This window comes from Phaethon lepturus, unplaced genomic scaffold, assembly GCF_000687285.1.
Source record: "Phaethon lepturus isolate BGI_N335 unplaced genomic scaffold, ASM68728v1 scaffold42481, whole genome shotgun sequence".
In the NCBI taxonomy this organism is placed as follows: Eukaryota; Metazoa; Chordata; class Aves; order Phaethontiformes; family Phaethontidae; genus Phaethon; species Phaethon lepturus.
The window spans coordinates 5,959-31,719 of NW_010517775.1; the positions used below are offsets into that span (position 1 = coordinate 5,959).

General features: G+C 36.0%; 1 protein-coding gene across 1 annotated transcript; it reads right to left on the bottom strand.

The window, feature by feature from the left end:
• Window positions 1-8,163: 8,163 nt before the first annotated feature.
• On the bottom strand, window positions 8,164-23,027 carry PHF6 (PHD finger protein 6). Its single transcript, XM_010296488.1, has 8 exons — window positions 22,896-23,027; window positions 22,509-22,552; window positions 12,845-13,008; window positions 12,523-12,666; window positions 11,181-11,285; window positions 10,210-10,343; window positions 9,417-9,546; window positions 8,164-9,126 (listed from the first exon to the last, which is right to left on the bottom strand). Coding segments are annotated over exons 1-7 (723 nt in total). The 5' UTR covers window positions 22,898-23,027; the 3' UTR covers window positions 8,164-9,126.
• Between the last annotated feature and the right edge of the window lie 2,734 nt (window positions 23,028-25,761).

Sequence of the window (25,761 nt, forward strand, 5' to 3'; positions counted from 1 at the left end):
AGAAATAAGCTAATTTCTAGCATCCCAAGTTAAAAAACTGGGCAGCAAGGAGTTAGAATTCCTGCATACTACCTCTCACCCACCCAGAATCCTCCTTGACCCAATGGAAAGCCCTTTTGGAAGTCTGCCCTCAAAAATCCTCACGAGACAGGGATGTGAAGGGGGAGAACTGTTCTAAAAATGACTCTCAGGCCCCATAGCAAGGGGAGAAACAACCTTTCTTCTGAACCCTCCCCTCCAGAGAGCGAAAAGGCTGAAGGTCCCAGAAAAAAAAGATAAGTTTGAAGCTTTTCAAACCTATCTGGCTCCAGACACTAACCCTATTTAGCAAACAGTATGTTCAGTTTATTGCAGAACAGAATACCTGTACATATAATTGCTGAAATCTAAGATATCATAAAGTGCTCAACAGAGATGACAATAGGAGAATTTTGCTTCAAATAACTTTTTTGCCAAACCTCTGCTCTTTATTTTTATCTACTAACTGAAATCCACTCCTCAAATTGTAAATCTGCGGTATCTGATGGGCTAATACAAGTTTTACACAGTGATAGCATCAAGAGTTTTTAAATTCACCAAGGCTTATCTAAGTCTCAGGTTGCTTGGTTACCTCAGAGTCTAGAAAAAGTTTTCCAAAACTCAGTTCCCTTCTGGTGTAAATATTGTTCGGCAGCATCGGAAAGGCTTTCCAAGGGGAAGTGAGACAGACTAGAGCTCCTGTGTCTTTGAACCCCTGCCAGGCACATCTTAAATTACAAACTTACAGACTAGTGTGGTCCTGCTATTGATGAGAGTTTAAAAAGAATGTAAAGTACAATGACACTGATCTTCTGTTTAATTGCTGCCCAAATCGGATACAGAGGATTCAAATAAAAGCTGAGTATTCAACAATACAAAATCGAGAGGGAAAAAACAGCTATGCAAAATTACTGTGTTTTCAGTGATTCCTGTGAAATAGCTGAAAATGATCCAGAAGGTTAATTACTGTCTTGGAAAATATTCTTGCTACAAATGAGAAGTCATGATAAATGAAAATGTGAACCTTGTTATGTCTAAACAATCAACAACCATTGAAACAAAGAACCAGGAAGGTTGGTACTTAAATTGAAACATCAGTTTTCACAGTACAGAAGAATGTGATGTGATTTATTTTAGGGCAAAATGTTGGCACTTACAAGTAGGTAAAAATCACTGGAAAATATGACAAAACCAAGTAACTCAAGAGGCTTCAAGGCCTGAATGAATCACTTCTGTCATTCAGTCCAACTGCCGGACAGTCTTGTGTCTCGTGTTTATTCTTTTTAAACTAGTCTCATTTAAGGAACTGATTTTCCAATTTCATATTGTCACATTGGGATTTAAGAATGTTCCGTTAACAGCAATTTGGAGAGTTTAAAATCCCTTTGCAGCCCAGCTACTGCAGTTCTTACTCTGCGAGAAAGCACTTTTTGGACATGTCACCTGGGTATTTCAGTTTTAAAGGTCTCCTCCCTCCTTTGAACTTTTCAGACTTGAGGGATTTCCAGCGCTGCTCTTAACCATGGTTTAAGTAAAAAAATTTGAACTTGAAAATAAGCTACCTGCACTCTGGAAGAATTGATACAACATGGCAGGGAGTAGTAAGTTTAAAAGCATTGCTGACTGTGTTGAACTTCAGTGACTTCTTGTTTTGGAGAGGTATCTAGGCTTAAAACTATAAGGCAGCTGCAAGGCTGCATGCCAGAAGGAAGTTCACAGCAAAGCTGTTTGCACAGCATCAGCCTATTTTTAGTATAAGGTTAGGGAGAGAGTTTCTTCCTCCCTCTGCCCCAAGCCTCAGTAATGCCCTCCACTGGCTAGGAGGGAGTTTTTGCACAGAAATAGAGAAATTTTTGGCCAGCAGTGTGAAGTAGGGTATTGCACGTGTGCCAAGCAACCCGCACGTCTATCCAGGAACAAAGAGCAGGGCAGCACCAGCCTCGGCTGCTTTCTCTCATCGGGAATGTTGTTTTAGGAAAAATAAAAACAGAGAACTCAGTTTAAACAAAGTAAGAGACCGTATCTGGCAAAAATCCAGATAAAGGTTTAAGATTCTTGCCACAATAATTGGGTAAGAGATCAGTCACTCCAAACTCTCTATCACCCCGGCGCACATACGCACGCCATTAAGAAGCATCAAGTTGTGTGCACTGATCCCACACATGTTTGTGTAAAGTACCGTTGTCACTTTGCTTACTCTTACACAACAGAAATGTACATTTGAGGTGTGGGACACATTCACTCAAAAAGTTGGGGAGTGCTGAAGCACTCCCAAAAATTTGAAATGGAGGAGCGGAGAGTGCCTTACGCTGGGTGGCGTCGGAAAGTTCGTACTAACTGTGCAGACGCGGGCCACGCCACAAGAGCATGCCAGTCTCCCCACAGATGTTATTACTACAAGTGCTATTTTAAAGGATGAAAAAGGAAACGCATGGCTGTGAGCCTTGAGCCAAGCTCAGGAGCCTTGCCAGTGCAGGGTTTTGCTCCAGAAGAGTAGTTCTCTGACTCCCTTGCAGAAGGCCGTAGTGTGAGAATGTAAGAGGGCAGCGTTAAGAAATACAAGCTGGGAGGCACTTCAGTTCACCTTATCCCCAGCACCTCCAACCAACATTTGCACCAGCCCCATAAGATACCCACTAACTTTTCCTTTAAAACCTCAAATTCCAGACATCCCAAGAAAAGTATTCCAGAGCTTAACTCTTTCTGCTGTCAAGGCCAACTGCCCATTCTGATGTCTAAGCTAAATGTCTCCTGCTGCAATGTAATATATTTTTCTTGTCCTACATGCAAGCAGTGAGGGCAAGTGTTTATTTCCTTCTTCTCTGCAGCCGCCTCTTACTGATTTGAAAACACATCTCTCCCATCACCTTGAAACAAGACCCGTCTTCCATCCTGTCATCTCTCTCATTGCTTTTCTTTCTTTGTGTCCAGCTGCTCCATTTTCCACGAAGTGCAGTGCCTACAGCTGGATACCATGTTCCAAGAAAGGCTTTCTACTACCACATGAGGAAGAAGGACCACATCATGTATCTTACAGACTAGATTCCTGTTCATACATTCCACAACAACATTTATTTTTTATCCAGAACGGGATGCTGTTGAATCACATTCAGCTGGTTGTAACTATAACCCAAATATAACTGGCTATAACTATATTACAGTTTTCTGTACAATTGCTACCCTAGCAGCCTGTCCTGTCCCATCCTGTATTCGTTCAGCTGGTCGTTGCTTCTGCAGAAGTGTACAAATACACATTTTGTCAAATCCATTGCTGGATTTACTGAATCGCATTCTAACCCTTTTGAATTTATCAAGTTCATTTTGAATTGTAATTCTCTTCTACTTGGGCAGTAGTTAGCTCAAGTCTGGTGCTCCTTACAATCACCATATGCCATCAACAATTTGTTAATGAAAATGTCAAATAACATCAAATCAGAGCAGAACTGTAGAGAATCGCACTCAACACATCCTTGCAGTCTGACTGTGAATGATTAATTATTACTCTGAGTAGAGTTTTCCAAACTTTTTTTATAACCTCACTTTTAAATTGGTGTCAGACCACATTCCCCTACTCTTATGGAAAGTCGTTAGAGTCACTTAAAGTAAAGCTGTGCCCACTGCTTCTCCTCTGTTCAGGAAGCTTGTAACCTTGGTGTAGAAGGAGCAACATTAGTTTGACACAACCTGATCTTTCTTTCAGAAGCTCACCGATAGTTTGCCTTTTCCATTACTTTTCCAGTTTAAACTATTGACCCCGAGTTCTGAACAGAGGGGTGGAAGCAGAGAGACAAGGTAAGCCTTCAGAGTTTACAGCATCCCCCTTTTGTCTCTAAAGCTTGAAAGTAATTTACCATATGGGGCATCTGATCTAGGCATGTGGATGTTGTTGTTGTGCTTGTGCTGCAATCTCTTACATATGGCAGAAAAAGTAGAGCTTGTCCAAGTGAGGACATGAGAGCCCTTGAAGTATTCACTACTCTGCCCTAACATCACACAACACAAGGACAAGGAAAGTCTTTTGCTCCTGCGTCTATGGGTCCCTCCTCCATCATTCCAAGATTTCAGTAGCCAAGCTATTCCAGTGAGAAGTCACATCCACAAAACAGAGAAGGCTTCTCAACAATATCCTGCACTTCCTTCAAAGGTCCCAGCTGACTGAATTGAAACACAAAAACCATACAGCAAGTAAGGTAAACACATGTCCAGTAATTATTTCCATGGCATCAAAAGCCAGGGGGCTTTTTACTACTCCCAACATCAACTTTGATAATAAATTAACCTCTTCAGGAAACCCTTGCAAGGATGGATGTGGAATCACAGTATCAGTAATTACACTTCATCAACAAGACCTAATCATTTGGCAACTCCTATTTGAAGATGATGCATGAGAATTTTTTCCTGACACGTAAGTCTGTGCTGACTGGGGATATGATTTTTCTCAGGTCACCGTAAATACCTACTATGCACATTAAATCACCTCCTTGTTTAAGGCTGGTGACATAAAAACATGTAGTTGTTTTTAGGAAATAAAACCTTCATCAATAGGCCAATAGTACCCTTCCTCCTACGGAGTTTTCCCATCACATTTCTTGGTAGTTTAAAAACACTGAAAGGTATTGCTGTCTCGCTCTAGGCAGTATTTGGACAAATCCAACATTTTCCAAGTGATCTTTTGTTTTGTTAATCTCTTACACTACATTTATATGGTTCTAAAGTGCATCCTGGATGTAGCTGCTCTTCTGCAGTGTAACTAGATTACACTCTGCATTCCCTTGGTGTCTTAGTCTAAATGAATTTGCTCTTGAAAAAGAAAAAAAAAGTTCTTGAAAGGTGAAAATGGGAACATTCAGTGAGTCAGTCACTTCACATTATTAACTAGCGGTAAATGCAAAGCAGCTTACCCACTGCAGAAAGTTAAGAATACACAAATACACAGCGTTACCACTGAGTAAGTGGCATACTATAAGTATGCATTCTCACTCTCTCCTGGTAAAATTTTCATGGGCCTGTAACCTCAATAGGAAATACTGAATGTATCCATTAAAATGATGGTTTTAAAAGTTATACTTTCAGAAAAAGGACAGATATGCAGATATGAAATTCATAACTCATTTATTGAATATATATATGCAAGGATACCAATAAAAAGAAACTAATACTGCAAACTACAACTTTGGAAGTAAAGCCAATATAACAGGAACAAAATATACATAACATTGTAGATAGGAATGCATTTACCCTCTTTCATACATTCCTTGTCTTTACACCTAACGTAAATGTATGCTAGAGCAAAAGCTGCAAATGTTAGCCTAACCTGAGTGCTTTTTGACAAGCAACAGTTCTCCAGGATTCTTTAAGGGTTGAGATGTCACTGCTCACTAATGAATGTGCATACATATGCATATATAGAAACTGCTTCAACAAGTATATAAATCAAGAGCTGTGTCCTGTTTTTAACCTCCCTCGCTAATACAGTGGAATCTGTTTCTGGTGACATGAAAGAAGAGTTACTATTTGCTATAATGTACTTTCAGTTCTCTTAAGATTAATTTCATCTAATGAGGATTAATTTTCTTGTCAATCTGGTTCAGCATATTAATATTTTTGGAACACACTGATTATCACCTGCCAGGTAAGTCTGATATTTCAGATAGATTCTCTCCTCTTCATCTTTCACTCTGGTTTAGCATGAAGTTATTTTTCATAAGTAAGTAGCAGTAAGAAGCACACTCTCTTCCTGGATATTACATTTTAGGGGCAGATTCGGTATGATCATACCATTCTAGATCAGCACAGCTCTTTGTACCTAAAGTCAGCCTTTGTGGAGTGTAGGTGTGACTCCTACTAGAGCCTTATCACAGAACCTCCTGTGGATCAACACCTGCTGAATGAGTAGATCTTTTGATCACCTGATCTATTTCACCCTAGCTAGCTGCACTGACACCAATACTGCCCCGGACTTTCACCCTTCCTCGAAATGGAGTGATAGCACAGCTTCCTGCTCTAAGTGTTTGATCACACCTTGAGACTCCGGTACTACACCAGCTGTATCCTCAAATTATTTGAACAGTATTCTACTGATGCCTGTCCTTCCTTGGTACAGTCCTTTCTCAGTATAGCACAATTGCAGATCTGTTAATATAGAGATACAGTGAGTTGGGGAGATCTGTTAATATAGAGATGCAGTGAGTTTGGGGAGAAACCTCCCTTCTTGGAGGGTTCCAGGCATCTTAAACAGCACACACTACTCTTGTGAGCAAAAGAAATGCCCAAAGGCCAAAAAAAAAAAAAAAATTTAAATAAAGTGAAACCAGTTTCGTAAGACAAGTTTTGTTAAATTCATGAGTTCTCTGATTGTGAGATGAAAGCAGAAGGTGCCTATTAAAAAAAAAATCTCAGTAACAAATAGACTGCATTAATTTAACTAGCTAATTTAAACATACCTATGTCACCTATAGAGCACTTTCTTTACTTCTAACATTTCTGGGAAGGCAGTAGATGCTCCAGAATAATCTTCAATATATGCTTGCAAAGATTACATCGCTTTACCAAAAAAGAAAAATTTCAGACAGACTGTCTGAAATTCCAAGCTAAAATACACATAAGAAGACAGTAATGGCAGTATTTTATCTTTAAAAAATGATGTAAATGTTGTATACTATCATACATTGTCATGCTTTTTAAAACTACAATTAAGGACGTAAAAGATGTACAGTAAATACACTGCTGAGGTACATTTCTTCTAAATATTAACACCACGACAGAATTACTCCCCAGCAGGTAATGCTACTTGGGAACATATAAATACAATTTTTACATTGTAAGGCACTTTTACCCAGCATACATAAGTTGAAGTCAGTTATGACAAATTTGAGGCTCGTAAGAAAGATCTTTGCTTTTGACTTTGTTTCCATGAATTGTGAATTGAAGACAGTTTAGTCAAGCCATCTCAGCACAAAGAGGTAACAGGTAAACCAGCCACTTCCTTTTCTGCTACCCAAAGGTAAAGTGCTGTTCTGGTTCTTCAAGGCATGGAATGGGGTAATTTATTTCACAACAGAGGAGTTATTGGACTGAATATTATACTAAGCAACTGACACGCTATGAATTAGAGCTCAGTCTCAAATATAATCAGTATGCTGGCAGATCTACCCCATGCAACCTTAGTTAAAATACAGTAGCTGCAAACAAAGTGCCTTTTTTCCATGGGAGGGCCATGTCTGAGGCACAAATCTAGAAGTAATTTAAACACTGAAGGATGTTATTTTGCATTCTAAAACTGTTCTGAGTGGCTGAAAAATGTTCATATTCTAGGAGAAACAAAACAACTTGGTAGAGAATTTCAATAATCGATCTGTCATTGCAATTCAAGTCACGCTTTTAATTTTGAAAGTTACAAATACAAAATAAAAATGATCAATGGCATCATGTTTAGAGCAGTAACTGAATATTTTCTGTACACGGCAATATTTCTTTCCAAAATGGCATTATTCTCCAGGAAAGCAAACAGAATTGATTGAATTCTAACAGGTAAAATGTTAGAAATTCCAATATACAGTAATTGAGTCCCTCAAGACATTAAGGGAATGCATAAGAAGACAAATGACACACGTTAAATCTTTTAAAAATACAAGTAAAAAATGCTACAGAAACGCATGTTACAAATGAGCCGTTTTTGCAATACCAATCACAGAGGAACTGTAGCAGTTTATAGTCAAATCAGTGTATTTTGCTTGTTTCCTTTCTTCAAATCCAGAAGTTTTGTTGGGAGTTCAGAGTGAAACAAGTCAAAACCCTAAACAAACAATAAGGTGATGCGATAGCAACAGACAAACATGTGGACTAGATTCAGCTTTTTGGTTTTATTTAAGTAAGTCTGAGAATGTGCTTTAACAGACCAATTGAAGAAGCTAGTAGCCATTAGAAATGATGAGGTGTTTTGAAAGCAGTCAGAGGACTGATCTGTCAGGTTTGGTATAGCCTAGATCTGATTATTCCCTAAAGGAACAGCAAACTCTAGCAAGTAGAATTCCATGACATGATTGTTGACTTGAGAGAAAGAGAAAAAATAATCACGAAAACAATAAGGATGATAAGCAAAGTTTCTCATATAGTGGTCATAAGATTAAAAAATAAATACCAATCTAGCAAAAAAGGTTGTTTCCTCATTCTTCTTACAGAATATGGGACCTTTATGCATATTCTGGACAAAACATGAAGTGTTCCACACAACACAGAACACTTGAGGTATGGACGTCAGATATGGTGGCTAAATTCCATAGTGAGTTAAGAGTTGTTACTCTGAAGTAAAAGAGATTGGGCTGCAGAGTCCAAACATTTGTATAGTAAGGTTTTAATCACACTTAGTGAAGTGTTCTTTGTAAATCAGGGACACAGAAAGAGGTGGGTCGTTGTTGGGGAAAGAATGAACTACAGCCCTTTGGCATGAGTTCTAAAGCTCACAGCTCAGAACCAACAGCTGCTCAAGTAAATCTCCCGCAAACAATGCTGGGCGGAATGAGCAATCACAACAGGAACAACCTGAAATGTTCAAGCGTGCTTCGGTGTACACTGAGTCCTTTTCTACTGTGTGCTTTGCAAGCAAAAACAGAGCGCAGCTTTCCCATGTAATAGCCTCCGTAACTTGTGTATGAAGAAAATGCAAAATTCACAAAGTACCAGCTTGTTGCCACCACGAACTGTCCATGTTGTTAATTAAACTAGCTAAGACCTTCCCTCATTGCATGAATCCACTAAACAACTTACACATTCCAAATCTTAAGGTTTTTATTCAGTCCAGAAATATAGATCTTACTTCATTTCAATGTCTGCCTTAACTTTTGACACTGTACATATTACATATCATTTATATAGTGTTTCATTTTTTCCAGACACTGCAGACTACAAACTACGTAATATTGACATGTAAAACTCTGCCACTTACTGAAGGCTCACACACATGAACGTTTCAGGCAGTTCAATGAAATTTCTAACAGAGTTGGGTAGTAAAAAGTTACTAACCCTTTTCTGATTTTAGAAAACAATTTAAAAGAATTAGTAGTTATGATGTCTTAGCCATTCCCAGTTCTATAACTCTGTCCCTTGAACCTGTTTAAAAAATGATGAAAACAATAGTAAATTTAAAATCATACAGAAAAGCATTTAGCAGCTCTGACATTACATCTATATTTAGCAATAGAAATGAGGGCCTCCCTTTTTATAGTTACAAAGTCAGCGGAATTTAAAAAACAACAAATCCTCCCCGTTTTTCTACAGTATGCCAGTAGAAGGTACTTATCTGCATACACTAGATTTAAATACTTCACTGCAATAAACTACATTAAACGTATATTGCGTTTCAGTCTCGGTAACAGATCTGTCAGGAGTAACTTCCATACCTAGTTTCCATTGAGCTGCTGCTGAGGAATGTCATTATGGTCAGTGCCTGATTTGCCACGGCTTTTGCTTTCTCTTTCTTCATCCTCTTCATCTCTTTCATCATTTCCACTATGGTTTTTACAATAGAGTCTAGCGCAATAAAAGAAACAGTGAGGACATTTACTGAAAACATCTATCAAAACTAGACTTTCCTCTCAGTTAGTTTTGAGATGTGCTAAAAGTTGCTAACTCAAGTCCTTCGTGGTTTTCAGTCAAGCATCAGTTAAACTGAGAAAGAAAACAAGGTTGAAGACTAGCTAACAAAACTTTGATCAATTCTAGTTTTCAAGAACTGCTACTACATTGCTCAGAGAATGCCCTCTTGTGGGCACAACCACACTGGCAACTCAACTGCAGCCAAGTCACGAACGCCAGCAGTTCAGCAAGCAAGTATGGAAAGGTACAGGGTCCAAAAAACCCCAGAAAATAAGATACAAAACGTATCAATATGGAGGAATCATGACATAAATTATCCAGGGTTTCCTCAGTATAAATTACAGATTAATTGAGGAGGAAAATATACCACAAGTCAATTAATTTTCTCATTTCTCCTATTACAACACTACTACAGAAACTGTAAATTAGCAGAGTAACGGAAATATTTTGCCAAGTCAACAATTACTTAAAAATATAATTTTAAGGAAATAATATTCTCTTTTTTAATAACATACTTGACTAGCCAAGTTAGGCAGAAAAAAAGCCATGAAATATCTTCACTTTCATTATAGATTCAAGAACTACATAGGTCCTTACTTATAAATTCCTCGTGACATATTCTCAATGTATTTAGCTTTGTCTTCTACTCCACAGTGGTAATGGTATGTTTTTATGCAGGCTTTAATTTCACACCCAATAGTTGCACCAGGCTGGCTGCAAAGTGTGCATTTCTGCACAGGGGAAAGAAGAGAATGACACTGTTCAGCCTTTCAAAGCTTAGTATTCAGTTTAGTATTCCTCATATTTATGGCTACCATTTTGGAACAGAGTAATTTCTCTGGCAGATCATCCTTCCAATGAAAAGTTAATCAAAGAAACTGTAAAACAGAAACTGTGTAATGCTAACCTATTAAAATATGAACACTAGGATTTACCTGTCCATTGCATTGAAAATTGCTACATGATTGCACACAGTATCATATTTCCAAGATCATTTTATTGCCACTGAAGTTAGTATGTTAAATACAAGATGAATCTTAAATGTTTGGGTTTTTTTTTTCAAGGAACAATATTGTTAGGAGTTGTTTGTTTTCTTTTTACCCCTTATAAATCTTTTACCACTTTAAAAACATGCTGAATTTTAATAAAACACATGTGACATTTTACCAACATCCCCCTCCCTGAGGCCTTAACATATTTTCATATTAAAACATCAAAACAGTTAGAAACACGTCACTGCATGAACATATTCTCTAAGTTTATTTGTAGTTTTACACAGTGTGCTTTTAGTAACACAGGATCCAAAGCTGTTATTCTCTTATAGTTATAGGAAGGCTAATAATAATTTACTATGTACATTGTCATATAGAACCCTAAATACCACATGCCCAAACACCACTAATTTTTAAGGTGATTTCTATGTGGTTACCTGTCCCAGAAGTAACCATACATTTAAATTTTCTGTTTAGAAACAGATGGAAAAGATTGTTTCATAAAAGGAAGGAGGCAGAGCTATATAGACCATAATAGAACCACTAACACATTCATCATGTTCTGCAGATACATACCATTCTTTTTCCTCTCTTGATTTCTTGAAGTACAGTTTTGATATCAAAATCACCAAACTCTGCCCTTGAAGTTGTTGTTAGCTGGACAGTGCCAGAAGAGAACAACTGTAAAACAAGCAAGTCAAAATAATTCCAGGTCATCAACATGATTAGAAATTTTTTTATGTGCAGGAATAACTGAGTATTGAACATCCCCTTCTGTGATCTCAGACAGCATGTGCTTTAGCAACAAACTAGGAAAAAAAACCCATGCTGAGTAATTGGCATGATGAGTATTCTTTCTGATACCCACCTGACTGCTTTAATTATATTTGTTGCCTTGGAGAAATGTATTTTAAAAGACAAAGGAGTAGACAGGAAATAATGACATGATGAAAACACGAAGTAATAAATGGGCAATATTATCAATTACACTGCTGAACTTTTTAGGAATATTCCATTTCCTTCCCTGTGACATATAAATAATTCAGCTTCACAGCAGAGCTGATGTCAACACACCTGAAAAGCCCTGAGGGATGACAATGGAGCACATAAGTACCATCCCTCCTATCATCATCCTGCTATATTCAGTTTAAACTGTCTTAAAACTGAAGCTCAGGTACACAAAGCAGTGAAGAATACTCTAAGATTGAAGGCTGCTGGCACACACCAGCTCCTTTTTTAGTGAGGCTAGGTATAGGCAGACAATTAACACTCCACAGATTGCCTGGACTATTTACTCCTTTTGAAGTACAACAGGAACCACTGAGGTTTGTTACTGACAGCCCTACCTCATTCATAGAACCAGTTATATGAAAGATAGCACTATCTGCTGCTCATGTTTATTGAAATTAGCAGATTCTTTTCAGGCTGACAGTTCTATAAATGTGATCATCTAAAAAAACAAGGGCTTTCTAGAATTTCCACGTCCCACTCTGCTTGAGTCACACAGCCTGAATCCACTGGTCAAAAAATTAGTGAAGTTCATGGATTCTTCCTGGATTTTGCCTGAATGCCTGTGGAGTAAAGGTATTTTACTTTTGGGGTGGAGCCTTTTAGTTAAAACTGTCTTCCTGTTCAAATATTGTGTATGCATTCAGATGCTAAGGGAGCATTTTTAATAAGCTAAAGAGTCTCCCTGAGCGAATTTCATCTCTTAGCACGTAGCCAGCTTTTATCCATATTGCCCGCAGTGAAAATAAATGAATTGCTCACTTTGCAACACTTCAGTGCTTGAAGAGATCGTCAGCACACAGACAATACTCGTGCATAATTACATATGAGGGTACTGTATTAAAATCTAAAATAGCAATTCAGACAACATTCACATAATAGACTGGTTAACAACAATAGTGTTACTCACCATGCACTTATAGTGCGCTGCAGCCTTTTTGGCATTAAATATATGAAGCTTTCCTCTAGCTTCATTTTCTTCTTCACCTGCATGACAGAATCCACATTTAGGTTTTGTATCACTGGGGCTGCTTCTGTGGGGAGACCTGTCTCTCTGAAAGAAAAACATTTTACTAAAATATACTGCTGGGTTACAAATAAGGTTGTAATTTTAAAAGCCTGTGGCCACCAGCTGGAGGCTCAGACAAATGCAAATTTTAATAAAAGTTATATTTGCAGAGAAGAAATATGCAATTCTGTCTTCTAAGAAGTTTAGCATATTTACTGCTTACATAGGAACTGCTTTCTATTTCATCTGTGCCATGTGAGGACGTAGATCTAGTGTCTTCTGATTGCCCTTTTAAATTTGTTTTTCTTGGCTTTCCCTTACGACCCCTCCTTTTTCCTTTGGGAGGTGAAGGCTCCAACTCGTGTTCATTGATACTTTCTTCTAAATCTGCTTTAGAAATTAGAAAACATTATTAAACATTCTCAAAAATTTTATGTAAACCAACCAACAAAAACAAACCCTCCACAAACAAACAAACAAACTAAAAACCAAACAGACAAGAAAAAAACATAACCTGTATTTTCTGTATTTTGGTGAGAAATAAAAATAGCAATTTTTTCCCATTTATTACAAACATGCAACTGCAGATCCTGAAAACATTATTTACTTCTTTATACATATCACATGGCTTTGTGATGTGTCTTTATAGCATAATATATGAAGAAGCTTTAGGATTTATTACAACTTCTACTTTCAGACCCAAAGTGTGTCCTCAGATATATATATTCAAGTCCACTGAAAATAACTCATTTAAACTACACTGAAACCAGAAAATTTTTGCAACCATGAAATAAGCTTTTAATTTATTTTTTTAAGATGCATAACTCCAATGTAAATTGCCCTTGATATTATGCCAGTGTTTCTAAATAATACCTCTCTTGCTTTATTAATTGATACTTTTTGACTTAAGAAAAAAATTGACCCATTTTGGCTATCACAATAACATCAAGTTTTAAAACTGAACTATATTTTGCCTCCATGAAACAAATCTAAAATTTCATTTTTATATCTACAGCTAAAAGCAGACACCAGTTTACAGAAAATCATCCATACTGACAATATCTCAGATAAAGTATTTACAGACCGTTAAGAATATAAGAACGTAAATTTTTAATACAGACGTACCAAAGAGGTCTGACAAGTTCCTTTGAAAATGTCAGGTCAACTGCTCAATGCTACGCAGAACTGTAGTCCAGTGTTCTAGCAGACTGTCTTTTTCATTACTCAAAGCTCTACAGTTAATACAGATCAATTCTGCAAACTTAAGGTTGCTTCCAACATGATCTAGTTAAGTTATATCTGATACTGAATAAACAGCTCTGTCTAGTCCCTAGCAACTTTCCTGACCATCAGCTGCTCACAGGAGCATCTTTCTTTTTTCATTTAATATGTAACACCCACCCCTGCTCAAACTGCAAAGATATTTCAGCAGACTTGTTTAAAGAAACATGCACACACACCACTAAAGAACTTAAATTTCTCAAAATCCAAACCACAAATATCAGTACAAGCCCCAAATGGAAGATTTAGAACATCTACTTTATACATTAATGGGCCACTTAACAGTTGTGGTATTATTATTATTATTAAAACACTGCTATGGCACTTATTGCCATTATATCGTGGTCTCAGTATCCAGACAGGACATCTTACTTTGAAACTAAATGCTGCTTTGCCAGAACTTGTCTTTCTTACATATTATCACATAAAAATCAAATCACATTTCTATCTTACGATTGACAGTGACTCAACTGCACAAAAGTTTGAAGTCAAAGACTTGAACATATTCCACAGCTATCAACCTGGAGTAGAAGATAACTGGACTACTGGCCCAAGGCCTTGCATACAAGTGTATCCTGTTAAGCTTAGACTATCACATCTGTTGCTAATCCCCAAGAAAGCTACAGCTTCTCACATATTTATTAACGAAGGACAGAAAACTAATCCAAATGCATCACAACAGGTTATACTGAAACATAATTCCCACAAAGCTTTACTCGATTGTATGGTTAGAAAGAGGCAAAAATTTGATAATAAATTAATACAAATCTGCAAATTATTTTGCCTTAAATTGGCAGATTATTCAGCTATATACAGATATTCCCAAGTTGCTACTAAAACACACCAGTCTATCTACCACAACATTCCTATGCTTTAATATATATATATACTATTCTTTTCTAATTAGATGACAAAAGCACCATTTATTTTACTCTGAAAAAATAAAATACATGATGACATGGATTATCTAATGAAACAATACATTTCACATTTTCTTCTCAGCATTTACTATTTAATATCATTTTTCATTTATAATTACTTGCTGAATTCCCCAAGCAAGATTATGCAGTTTAGATATTGTATTTCTCAGACTGCACATAGCAAATTTTATTACAACCTGAAAACCTCTTTCAAAGAAAAGAATTCTCTTTCGTCTTGTCCCTCACCAAATGAACTCTCCACCAATGCATTAAAAGACATTTGTGAATCTTAGTCTCTAGTCTTACATTTACAGAAATCATAGATAATTATTCTAGAAAAAAGTCTTACAAAAATGTGACTATTGAATTCGTGACCCTTTAAATAACATCAGTAACAAGTTAAACATATTCCTTCCAAAATCATTCCAGATTTCCCTACTGTATTTGATGAAGCAAAATGTAGTCCATTCACCAACATTCCTTATTTTTTCCAAAGCTCCTTATCAATTCTGTCAACCATAATGCTTTCCACCTCTTAGCTCTTATTTTCTAAATAACATTCAAGCATATCCGGAACTTTCTACAGTCACACTTTCAAAACTGGAAGTGAATCATAACTGCTAAAAACCAAGTACACGTTATGAAAGCCAGATTTCTATAAGAAATGTCACAGCCTCCTTATAGAATAAGTTCTTAAGTGCTATTTTTTAGTCTACAATTATGAGAGTATTTAAGATTTGAAAGTAAAAATGCTGTATTTTTAAAAGATGGTTTCAGTGTAAGATTAAAAAAGCATCAAGATTGCACAGCTTTCCTCAAAGGAGGACCCCTTTTCTGTGCTCAAAACTAGTACTTCCAAAAAATTTCAGAGTTCACTGAAATCTAGATGCTACACGATACGCCATTAAAATAAAATTCCTTGCAGATTTAGGTCTCCTACAAGTTGACCTTGGACCTACAGATTAACGCCACCGATATGCGAGGATCTGCTCTACCACATCTATCTGCAAGACTGATACCTCAAAACATTAAAGTTTCTCTCATTTTTAACAGCACTATGAACTAGTGTAACAGTACAGGAAGAAAGAGGTTGTAACCAGCTTTAAAATACACCTGCCTTGGATGGTCTTAACTGTTCAATATACAATTTGGTTTGTGCCCTATCCCTCCCCTCAAGCCCACTGCCAGCTTACCCTGTTTCCCTGGCATCTGATGGTTGGGTGTTTCCAACTTCTCATGTCAGCTTGAACTAAGGAAAACACAAAAAGTTGTTCAACTCCCCCCTGACCAGATGACGTTTTATCATGGATATCACCCATACTCTGAATCCCCTGAGATTCCCTAGATATTCTTCAGCTGCCCCCCATCCCATATCCCATCGACTTTAAAATCATCACAATATTCTCAACATAACTTTATCTAAAGTCTTCAAAGGAGGTATCTTATCAGCTTTCTTCAGCAGTCCCTAAATGCTACATCTGAAAAAACAAGCTTAATGCGCAATACGGTCTGAGAAGGAGGGGTGGGGGTAGAAATGAAGAGGAAACATTCTACATTTTAAAAAGCACCTAAGAACACGATATTGTAAATTCAGATGAGCAAAAAGATGAGCAGCAACCAGCCCCGAATTTGCATTTTAGAAATCCATGAGCAGTACAAAGTACCACAAAAAGAAGACCAGCAAAATGCTGTATTACATAAACTGTTAACAGGGAATCTCAGCTTCAGAGAGAAATCTAAAAATTCTCCTTTGATCATGACTAGGAGGAAAAAGGATCAAGATGTTTTGCTGTTTAAAATAAGGCTTGGCAGAGAAGAGGCTGAGATATCACTGATCTATTCTATATCGCATCAGCTTGAAATATACACGGAATCACCCTTTTCCAAAAGCTAGGTCAAAGCAAAAGTAATAAAACAATTAAGTGATTTAAAGAACAAATAAAAAGAGGATGTGTACAATAAAGGCTAATACTGCTCTCTGCATCCACCTCCTTAAACAACAGACTGAGCCAGAAGCAAAGGGGGCTAAGTATGTATGAGGAAGATAATAACCAAATTGACTGGCAAAATGTATTTGCAAGTAGGACTGTACATAAAAAGAAGCCAAAATGTAGAATGTGGAAGTGGTTTAGACATGCTGTTATGTAAATCTGAAATCACACATATGTATTTGAAGTTTTACAGTGCATTTGGGATAAAAGAGAAACTCTAAAAATGACAAAGAACAAAATCAACCTTACTAGATTTTTATAAGAGAAACAGAATATAACAGAGAAAGAAAAAAGTACTTTAGCATGTTAAAGCAAGATGTCCTTAAAATATGGCTGAAACCCAATGAGCCATATGTGGCAACATAATTACTTTAAAGTGAAAAGAAATGTCAAAAAATATGGAAAATCTTACTGTCCCATTAGTGAATAATACAAAGGTGAATGCATCTATAAGTATTAATAAGAACCAGAGATTTGCATAAAAACCCTTGTAAGCAAATACAGAATCAGGTAAAGTGATCATGAAATAATAGTAGCTTTTATCAGCAAATTATGTGAAATTAACAATCAAAATTATGAATATAATTTTTAGGGGGTTTTTTTAATGGAAAAAGACTAAGCTACATGAAACATATCTAAACTGGAGAAAGTAGGAGTGGAGAGGGAAAAAATTAAATTACTCCTTAGGCCCCGTCACTAAGAAGTTTTCCAAAAGTATCAGATACCTCAAGAAACTGATGACTCTTACCCAAAAGCTATTTTTGACTGAATAGTATCTATGTTATAAAGTATTTGAGATTAGAGATTTAAGTAAGTACATTTAACATAGAAATATGAATAAAATTGTCCTTGAAAACCACACAATCTAAATGCTTTTTCAAGCAAATAATCGTTAGCAAAGACTGAAGGCAGACAATACACTTAGCTTATCTGCATAATCAGAAAGCTTATGACAACTGGTATAATAAAGCTGTTAAGTATGAGTTAGCTGACCAAGTTTCTATTTGTACAACATCTTGCCTAGATAGGAAGAATTATAATGTAAACACCACACAACACCTCCTCAGATAGGACAAACCATTCACCACATTACTTTTACATCTTTTCCTTTTCCATTAGCTGTGCATTTTTCCATATGAAAACACCATTATGATGCTTCTGCAAAATACTTCATCAGTCTATAATGGACTGCATAGGAGATTGCTAACTTACTGTCTGGACCAACTAGTTTTGTCATAACACTACGTATACATTTGATACCACATTCAGAGCAGCGCTCTCCGTAAGACGGACAACAAAGAAGGGTAAGTTAGCAGAGCCCAGGAAGAATTTGTTACCATCCACCAGCAGAACTGAAATGACACCAAACTGCAACGTTACGGAAACTTTTATACCTGACTGCATTAATCATACAATGTTAGGTTAGCTTATGCTGTGAACGGTGTTATAGAAAATGCAACTATGAACAAACACTGATTAAAGAATACAAAGATGAATCAGGATGTTACCTGACCATAATGGCAAAAAGTTTCAGATGTTTTTCCTGCCAGCCTCTGGCTTACAACAGTGCTTTGAGAAGTACTCGGTTTAATATAGATTGCAGCATCTCTAAATAGGTCTCACAGAGAAATATTATTCTGACTTGACTTAGTGAGCAGTATGAGAAGCATAGATTTCATGTTTGATCTTTAGAAGAACATGAAAAGGATGCCGAGACAGGGAATGTCCTTATTTCCATTGTGGAAACATAATTCCCTGAGGCTTTGAGTACAGCTACAATAGGAATTATGGACACTTCATTTTCTGACCCCACAGTTCCCAAGCATCTGTTTTAACCGTTAACAATAGACAGTCACATGGCTGTCTTCATTATTCTTTGTTTTACTTCTATGTAACAGAAGAATGAAATTACATTCTTATCTTACTTTAATATAAACTATTCCTGATCAGCTGAATTTGGTTTAAATTCAACACAGGGGCCAGGGCAGCCCCACCTGCAGGGAAACGGAAGATACCGGATTTCATTTTTTTCAACAATTATTTCCAGTACATTGGAATAAATTCCAACAAACAGTTCCAAAACCTTAGTTCAACAATACTCTGTTCTTCAAAAATAAATGCAATTGTATCAAACTGAACAGTATTCAGCTAATAGTTAGCTGTGATAGTTTCACAGCACTGACACCAATTCCTGTAACCTATTAGGTACTGAAAACTTAGATGGCTTGCCTAAATTATGAATTAAACTATTACCTGAAGTTCAGGTCAGATTATTTTGTTAGATTGGTAACCAGCAAGACAAAAATCTAGACACAAAGCTTTCAGTAACTTGGTCTGCTCCTCTGAGCAGGTGCCTTCAAATCTGTTGACCTCACAGCCCTAGTACAAAGTGTGAGAGTCCCTCACTTTCACTGTCCTTTTTCTAGTTAGTGTGAACACAGCACAGACGAATCACTCCGAAATATATATACACACAGGAAATACAGGAGAAATACAATCTTCCTATTCTATGTCCCCTGAAGGCTAGGCCATATAAATTAGACAAACCCCACAACCTGCTGACACACATAATGACTTTAAGAGCACCATACTTTGCTGCCATGTTTCATATTTTTATATTCAAAGAAAACAGAAGGTAGTTCAGCAACTCTGTCAATTAAAGGAAAATGAACTCCCATCACTCCTTAATGTTGTCTTGATGAGTAGAGAGATACTTAGTCTGACAAATTCTCCTGCCATTTGAACTCCATGACAGCAATAAATAACATCTAAGATGTCCTTTTTATTAGGTTTTAACTGGGTAACTTTAATTCCAACATAGGTCCTTCAACCACATTTCCATGCAGCCTCAAGAAATTTTCTTTAACCGTTATTAAATGGCTAACAGATACTCTTTTTAAACCAGCCACTTCTAACAAAAGGTGCATTAGCCAGATCTCAGACTTGAACAAGTATGCCCCCAAAAGCATCTCTTTTCTAGGGAAGGTAAGGAAAAACCTCAGTATTATGCAGCAGTACTGCCTACAGAAGATAAACTGTTCTGGACTGCACCAAACCAAACACTCCTAAAAACTCTTCCAACATCCACTAATAAAAGTGACATCATAAAAATATTTGGACTGCAAAAATTAAATCTGGATACAGAGGACAAACGATATATAAAAACAGATGTTCTACAGTGACCAAGAAGAAAAAAAAAACCCAACAGCATCCCAGAGCAGGAGCAATAAGTTTTCATTAAAAAGGACTGATAATTCCAGTGCTTCTGTGCACATTGAGTGACATAACCGCAGTGGAGCTTTAACTATTCTGTTATTAAAACACTGTCAAGAGCAAGGATTCATGAAAATGATACAAAAGCAAGAGAAAAAGAAAAGCTGCTGTGTTAGCACCTAGTATCCCTATCTAGTCTGTTCACTCTTCTCTGCAAGTCCTTTCTGGTTTCACATACCACCATTCTTTCACGTTTAAATTCCTCTTTGACATTCACATTTTCCTCAAGAAATAAACCAACAAAATACATACATAAAGCTTAATCTCACCATCCAACATCTTCCAGTTACCGTTTCACTGAGCAGATTTCAGCATTTAAATACTAAGAAACAAATCTTCCAAAGTTCATTCTTAAACTCTGAAAACCAGCCTGTATATTTCTGTCTCGAAAATGTAATTAGTTTTCAATGTAGCAAAATACCATTGCTGTACAAGAGTCATTTCCATAAGACAGATGCAATATGTATTTTTACTTTCTTTGACTTGAAGGAGGTCTATCACAAAAGATCCCCAGCTTCTGGCATTATCAAATCCGCAACTGTAAGTAATAATCATCTATGGGTATATTTCCCTAAACTGTACGGACTAAAAAGAGAACATATTCTTTGGGAAAGAGCATTGGATAAAATTTCAGTCAAATATTAAACAAAAAACAGAAAACAAAAATGTAAAGTATAGCTACACATATTTCTAGAAGTGTAAAGCATAACAGAACTAAGTATTTTGAACAAAAAAATGTGTGCAAAGTTAAATGCTAAGTAAGATACTATTAGGTTCTTTGGACTCAGTTCTTCTGAATGATGTTGTTTATTTCTCCTTCTCCTACCCTCAATCTAAGAGTCTCTTTGGATGAGTCTAGTTTAATGTTTTAATAAACTGCCACCATCAACATTGAGGAAAAAAAAAAAAGAGCCACTATGCCTCTAGTAATTTTTCCCATGTCTTCTCAAATATATCCACATAAAAATTTAAAAGCCTTTGCTGTTAGAGAATGACATCGTAGAATTGGAGGTAATGATTTCTGAGAACTCTTAAAGAAAAGCACAAGTTCAAATCCTGCAAGGAATTCCAAGCAGAGAAACTCATCCATTGGCATTGGGCTCCATGCAGAATTGGAGGCATTTTTCAATAGATGTCAAACACTGAGCCATTTGTGAATAAGTATAAAAGATTATGTTTAAATATCAGTTAAAGAGATTAATCTCTCTCTGGACTCAAATGTCTTTCATATTCTATTTATGCTAACAAGCAAAACAAACCCCAAGACAAAGAAACAAAATGCCAAACTACAAGATAATGTGTCCCTGTCTCTATGGAGAATTAATGTAACATATATACTGCTTTTCTTGTTTAAACATAGTAATAGCAAAATCAGAGAGTATTTTGCACAAAGCCCACAACAATTATTTAAATAGACCAAAAAAAAAAAAAAAAATATCCGTTTTCACTTCAGATTTTCTACTGCCTTCAATATCTTTCTAAACACTGAAGTAACATCCAAACCTTACCATTAATATACCATCTGTAGCATAAAAAGTGGTATATTACCTTAAAAATACATTTGGCAGAAAGAAACTGAAGTAATTTATGAAATTGGATCTTCACTAAATAGAGTCACATACTCCTTATTAGTTGAATCTGATGACATTTCAGTTGAAAGTAATGCAAAAAGTAAACTAACAACTGTTCGCTGACCCAAATTCAGATATAGTAGAAAAAAGGAAAAAGGAAAAATACCTGCATAAATACACAATAGCACAACTAGTTTGGAATTTTAACAGACCACATGATTTATCTACATTTGTGGCATATCACCCCTCATGCATTTCACTACTCTCTCTGCAAAGATGCACAGCTTTTATGAATGTATCCATACAGATTTTTTATCAAAATGACTCAGAAATATATTTGAGTGATATAAGTGATATGATAATATATATAAGCGATCTGATCACAAACCTTTTCATTTACTATTGGGTCCTTCTTATTTGAAGAGTTAAACTCTTTTTAATAGTTTAAAAAATAGTGAATATTTAGGATAGCTATTTAGCAATAGCAAAAATCAGCTGTTACCTGACAAAATATTTTAGACGTTAATATTGTGAATATTTAACTACAAATATAAGCCAGCTTCTTCCCAGAAGGGAACACATTACTTCCACCCAAGCTTTGTTTTGACAGAACATCAAATCTTTCAAACTTAATCTCAAACTTAAAATTCTAAAATTTATGTTTTGGGGTTTCCTCCACCTCAACCAATAATTTTTAGAGAATATACAGAAATCAGATGGGTTTCCAAACTCACTGTTTCTCAAAAAAATGTAGTTCTAATTTTTACTGAAAGCATTTATATTCTCCAGAAAAAATAAATTTAACCAAGTATCTTTCTACAATGGGAAAAATTTATATTGAATAATTTTACCTTCAGAGTTATGCGTAGTTTTCTTGTGTTTTCGACATAAAATCCTATAAACAAAGTAGTTGAAAACTGTCAAGTCAGTCACGATTCACAGATTATTTACTCATCTTTTAAATTTAAATGCCAGTACATTTTTCTCCCACTTGTAAGACTCACTGATATACAAATCTTGCAGTGAAAATATGCTTTTCTAGCACATCACTATTTTGAATGCCACAATCATCATTAGAATTTTTTTGCAACAGTTTGGTTTAGATTCCAAAGTGGGGGTTTTCTGTTTTGCTTTGTTGTTTTTTGGGGGTTTTTTTGGTGTGTTTTTTTTTTTTTTTTTTTTTTAAAGAATGTGAAATATAAATACAAAAATAAACATAGCAGATAAATAATAGTTACATGTAAATGCCTTGTGAGGGTTTCTCTCTTATCTGAGCTTTATCATGCAAAGCACAGTAGTAGTGATATGTCTTGTGACATGTTTTCACGTCACAGCCGATGGTTGCTCCAGGACAATGGCATAAAGAGCACATCTGTAAAGAAAAAGAAAGCATAATTCATGTTACTGTTGGCTTAGTATTTCTGAGTTCAAAAATATAGTTACCACTGCTGGTGACAAAATAAATGGAGTTATGCACTTGGCATTACTCTTCCTGCTCTCAGATGTTTCTCATAATTTATTTTAAAATCAAAGAGAAATTTGTTGTAATTATGCAAAAATACAATAACCATCATACTTATTTTCTTCATTGAATTGCTAATCAATGTAACTTACTTTTGTGGAACGCGTTTGATGAAAGCAACAGAGCTATTCACCTAAATATCCCACTCCCAAGGAAAGTCTGTTTGTACCAGCCATTTCAGAAAAGTTAAAATCATAAATTGTACCGGTTTTAATTTTGAATTACATTATGAAGGTAGGAGGGAAAAAACCCAAAGACACCCATTTGGCAATGAATCTTGCAGTCAGAAATACTGATGACCTGCAAATTTACCTTAGCTTCAGCAGCTAACTTGACCTCTATTTTCTATACAGTTATTTCCTTAAGTCATTTCCAAAACACTGAATTTGGTGAAATATTTATTATATACAATGAATTTATTGCAATTAGACTAAATTTTCCTCTTTATGCTTATATTGCAGAACAGGTTAAATGGGAGCCTCTTGCTTTACTCTTCTTTCCCAGTAATTAATTCTTCTCATATTAAACTCATCATTGCTTAGGATACACCAACTATCATGCTTCTAAATTGCTCACTGCCCTTCTTAGACTGTGTTAGGAAAGGAAGTAACTGATAGTATCACAGTATTTTTCTCTGTATTATTTTTTAATGACATAATATTGCCCCAAAATCTCAGAATTTCCCATTAAACTCCCCTCCCAAGAAAACCAGAACTTTTTGTTTGTTCCTTGCACATTGCCCATGCCCCCAGAGAGTTACAATTAATTCCAAATCCTTAAGCGTAAATGTGCCAATGCAGGATACTCCTTACATAGATCTTTGTGGAATACACTCTCTACCGCGCTAGCTTAGTCAAGGTCTTCTTCTTAGTCTCAAATATGCCAAATATATATACCACCAAAATTATGTATCACCATCCTGTTTTTCAATTTTAACAGTTAACTGAACAGAAAAAATGCCAAAGCCTTGGATCATCTCCATTTACTCCTCTGCAAGCTCTGAAATGGTATGGTTATACACCATTCCCTAGTTGTTATCTAATTTGTATAGGTATTTTATCTCATAAATTTGTTATACATTATGGTTTAATATATAATAATGGCTGATCAAAGCTCTTTATAAAAGCCTAGGTTGAAATTACATCCATCCAATCAATTTTAGTCAGTATTTCAGTATTTTGAAAGCCAAAGTGACTAAAAGAAAACTTTATTTTTATGAACACTGTGATGTATCTGTATGAAGAAAACAGACCACAGGAATTTTCATATTATTTGGTCTATGTCTCCTGACAGTAATAAAATATTTCTTCCATTGGTAAAAGTCCTGCTGTCCAAATGGTCACTGTCAACAGCTTAATTAATTCCCAAGTTATATCAGGTATATGTGAAGTCTGAAAAGCTGCAAAATAGGTAAGCTCTTTCAAAAAAAATCCTCCCATGCACAGCTAAGAGAAATAAGAATGATATCAATGCCTTGCGATATTTAGATTTTGTTAAGTTTTTATGACTGGCCTATTCAGGTTTGAACTTACAAACTTTTCTCAGACAGAAACATATAACCGTCAGAAAGGCTCTACCTGTCAGTCATTATCACTTTAGGAATGAACAGGACTCAATTTTCAGTGCATACCTGGTCAGCAGCAGCACCTCCTGAAGGAGGGCAACTACATAAAATCTGTCAGCAGACAAATTTAGTCCAAGCTATCAATATAATTACTTAACCCGGTGCACCACGCTGAGATATTTTTGGTCAATGTGTTCCCACACAAAAGAACAGACTAGAACAGAAGGCAGACCTTACAGGGGGTATTTAGGCTAAACTATAAACGTTTAGCTCTAAGCTGCCTATACAAGTCAATGGAGAAAGACAGATTCCTCCAGAAAGTGATTCATAGCTGTAGTTTTCTGACAGCTACAGACAGACAGAAGGCACCTAAGTTACGATCTAAAATAATCTTGTAAATTCTCTCCAAATAGAAGACATATCAGGACTATGAATCTACTAGGTTAACCAGACCCAGTTTTTTGCAAAAAGCTGAACAAAGTGCCTGATACGTACAGCTAGTGAGCGCCAAGAATATATCCAGCTGTTGCATCAGTAAAGGAACGTAAAGAGATTCAGAAGCAGCAAGAGAAACCACCAATGACATAAAAAGAAATAACCTTCAAAAAACATTTAAGAGACCCAAGAATCAGTAAGTTTCTTTACGATCTGTAGTTCCATTTACTACCATGTTCTTTGGAAATTCCTCATCACAACACGAATGACTTGTGAATAGTTATTTCTTTATGCTTCAGCTAAACTAGAGCAAATAAAGTCCCCTGCCTTGGAAAAGATTCAAATGAAACACGGGATGAAATATTAGACTATTATTATATAACTGTAATTCTACAATAATACCTGTGACTACTCTCAGTAGTCCAAGAACTGGTAAACATGTAAGAATGCTTTAAATAACTAAGCTGAAAAATTTTAATGTGAGGAGTGAATTGATCATTTGTTAAAAATATTTTTTAGAAGCCTCACTCATTTCCCCAAATGGAAAACAAATAGCTCTAAATAATAATAATAATAATAATAA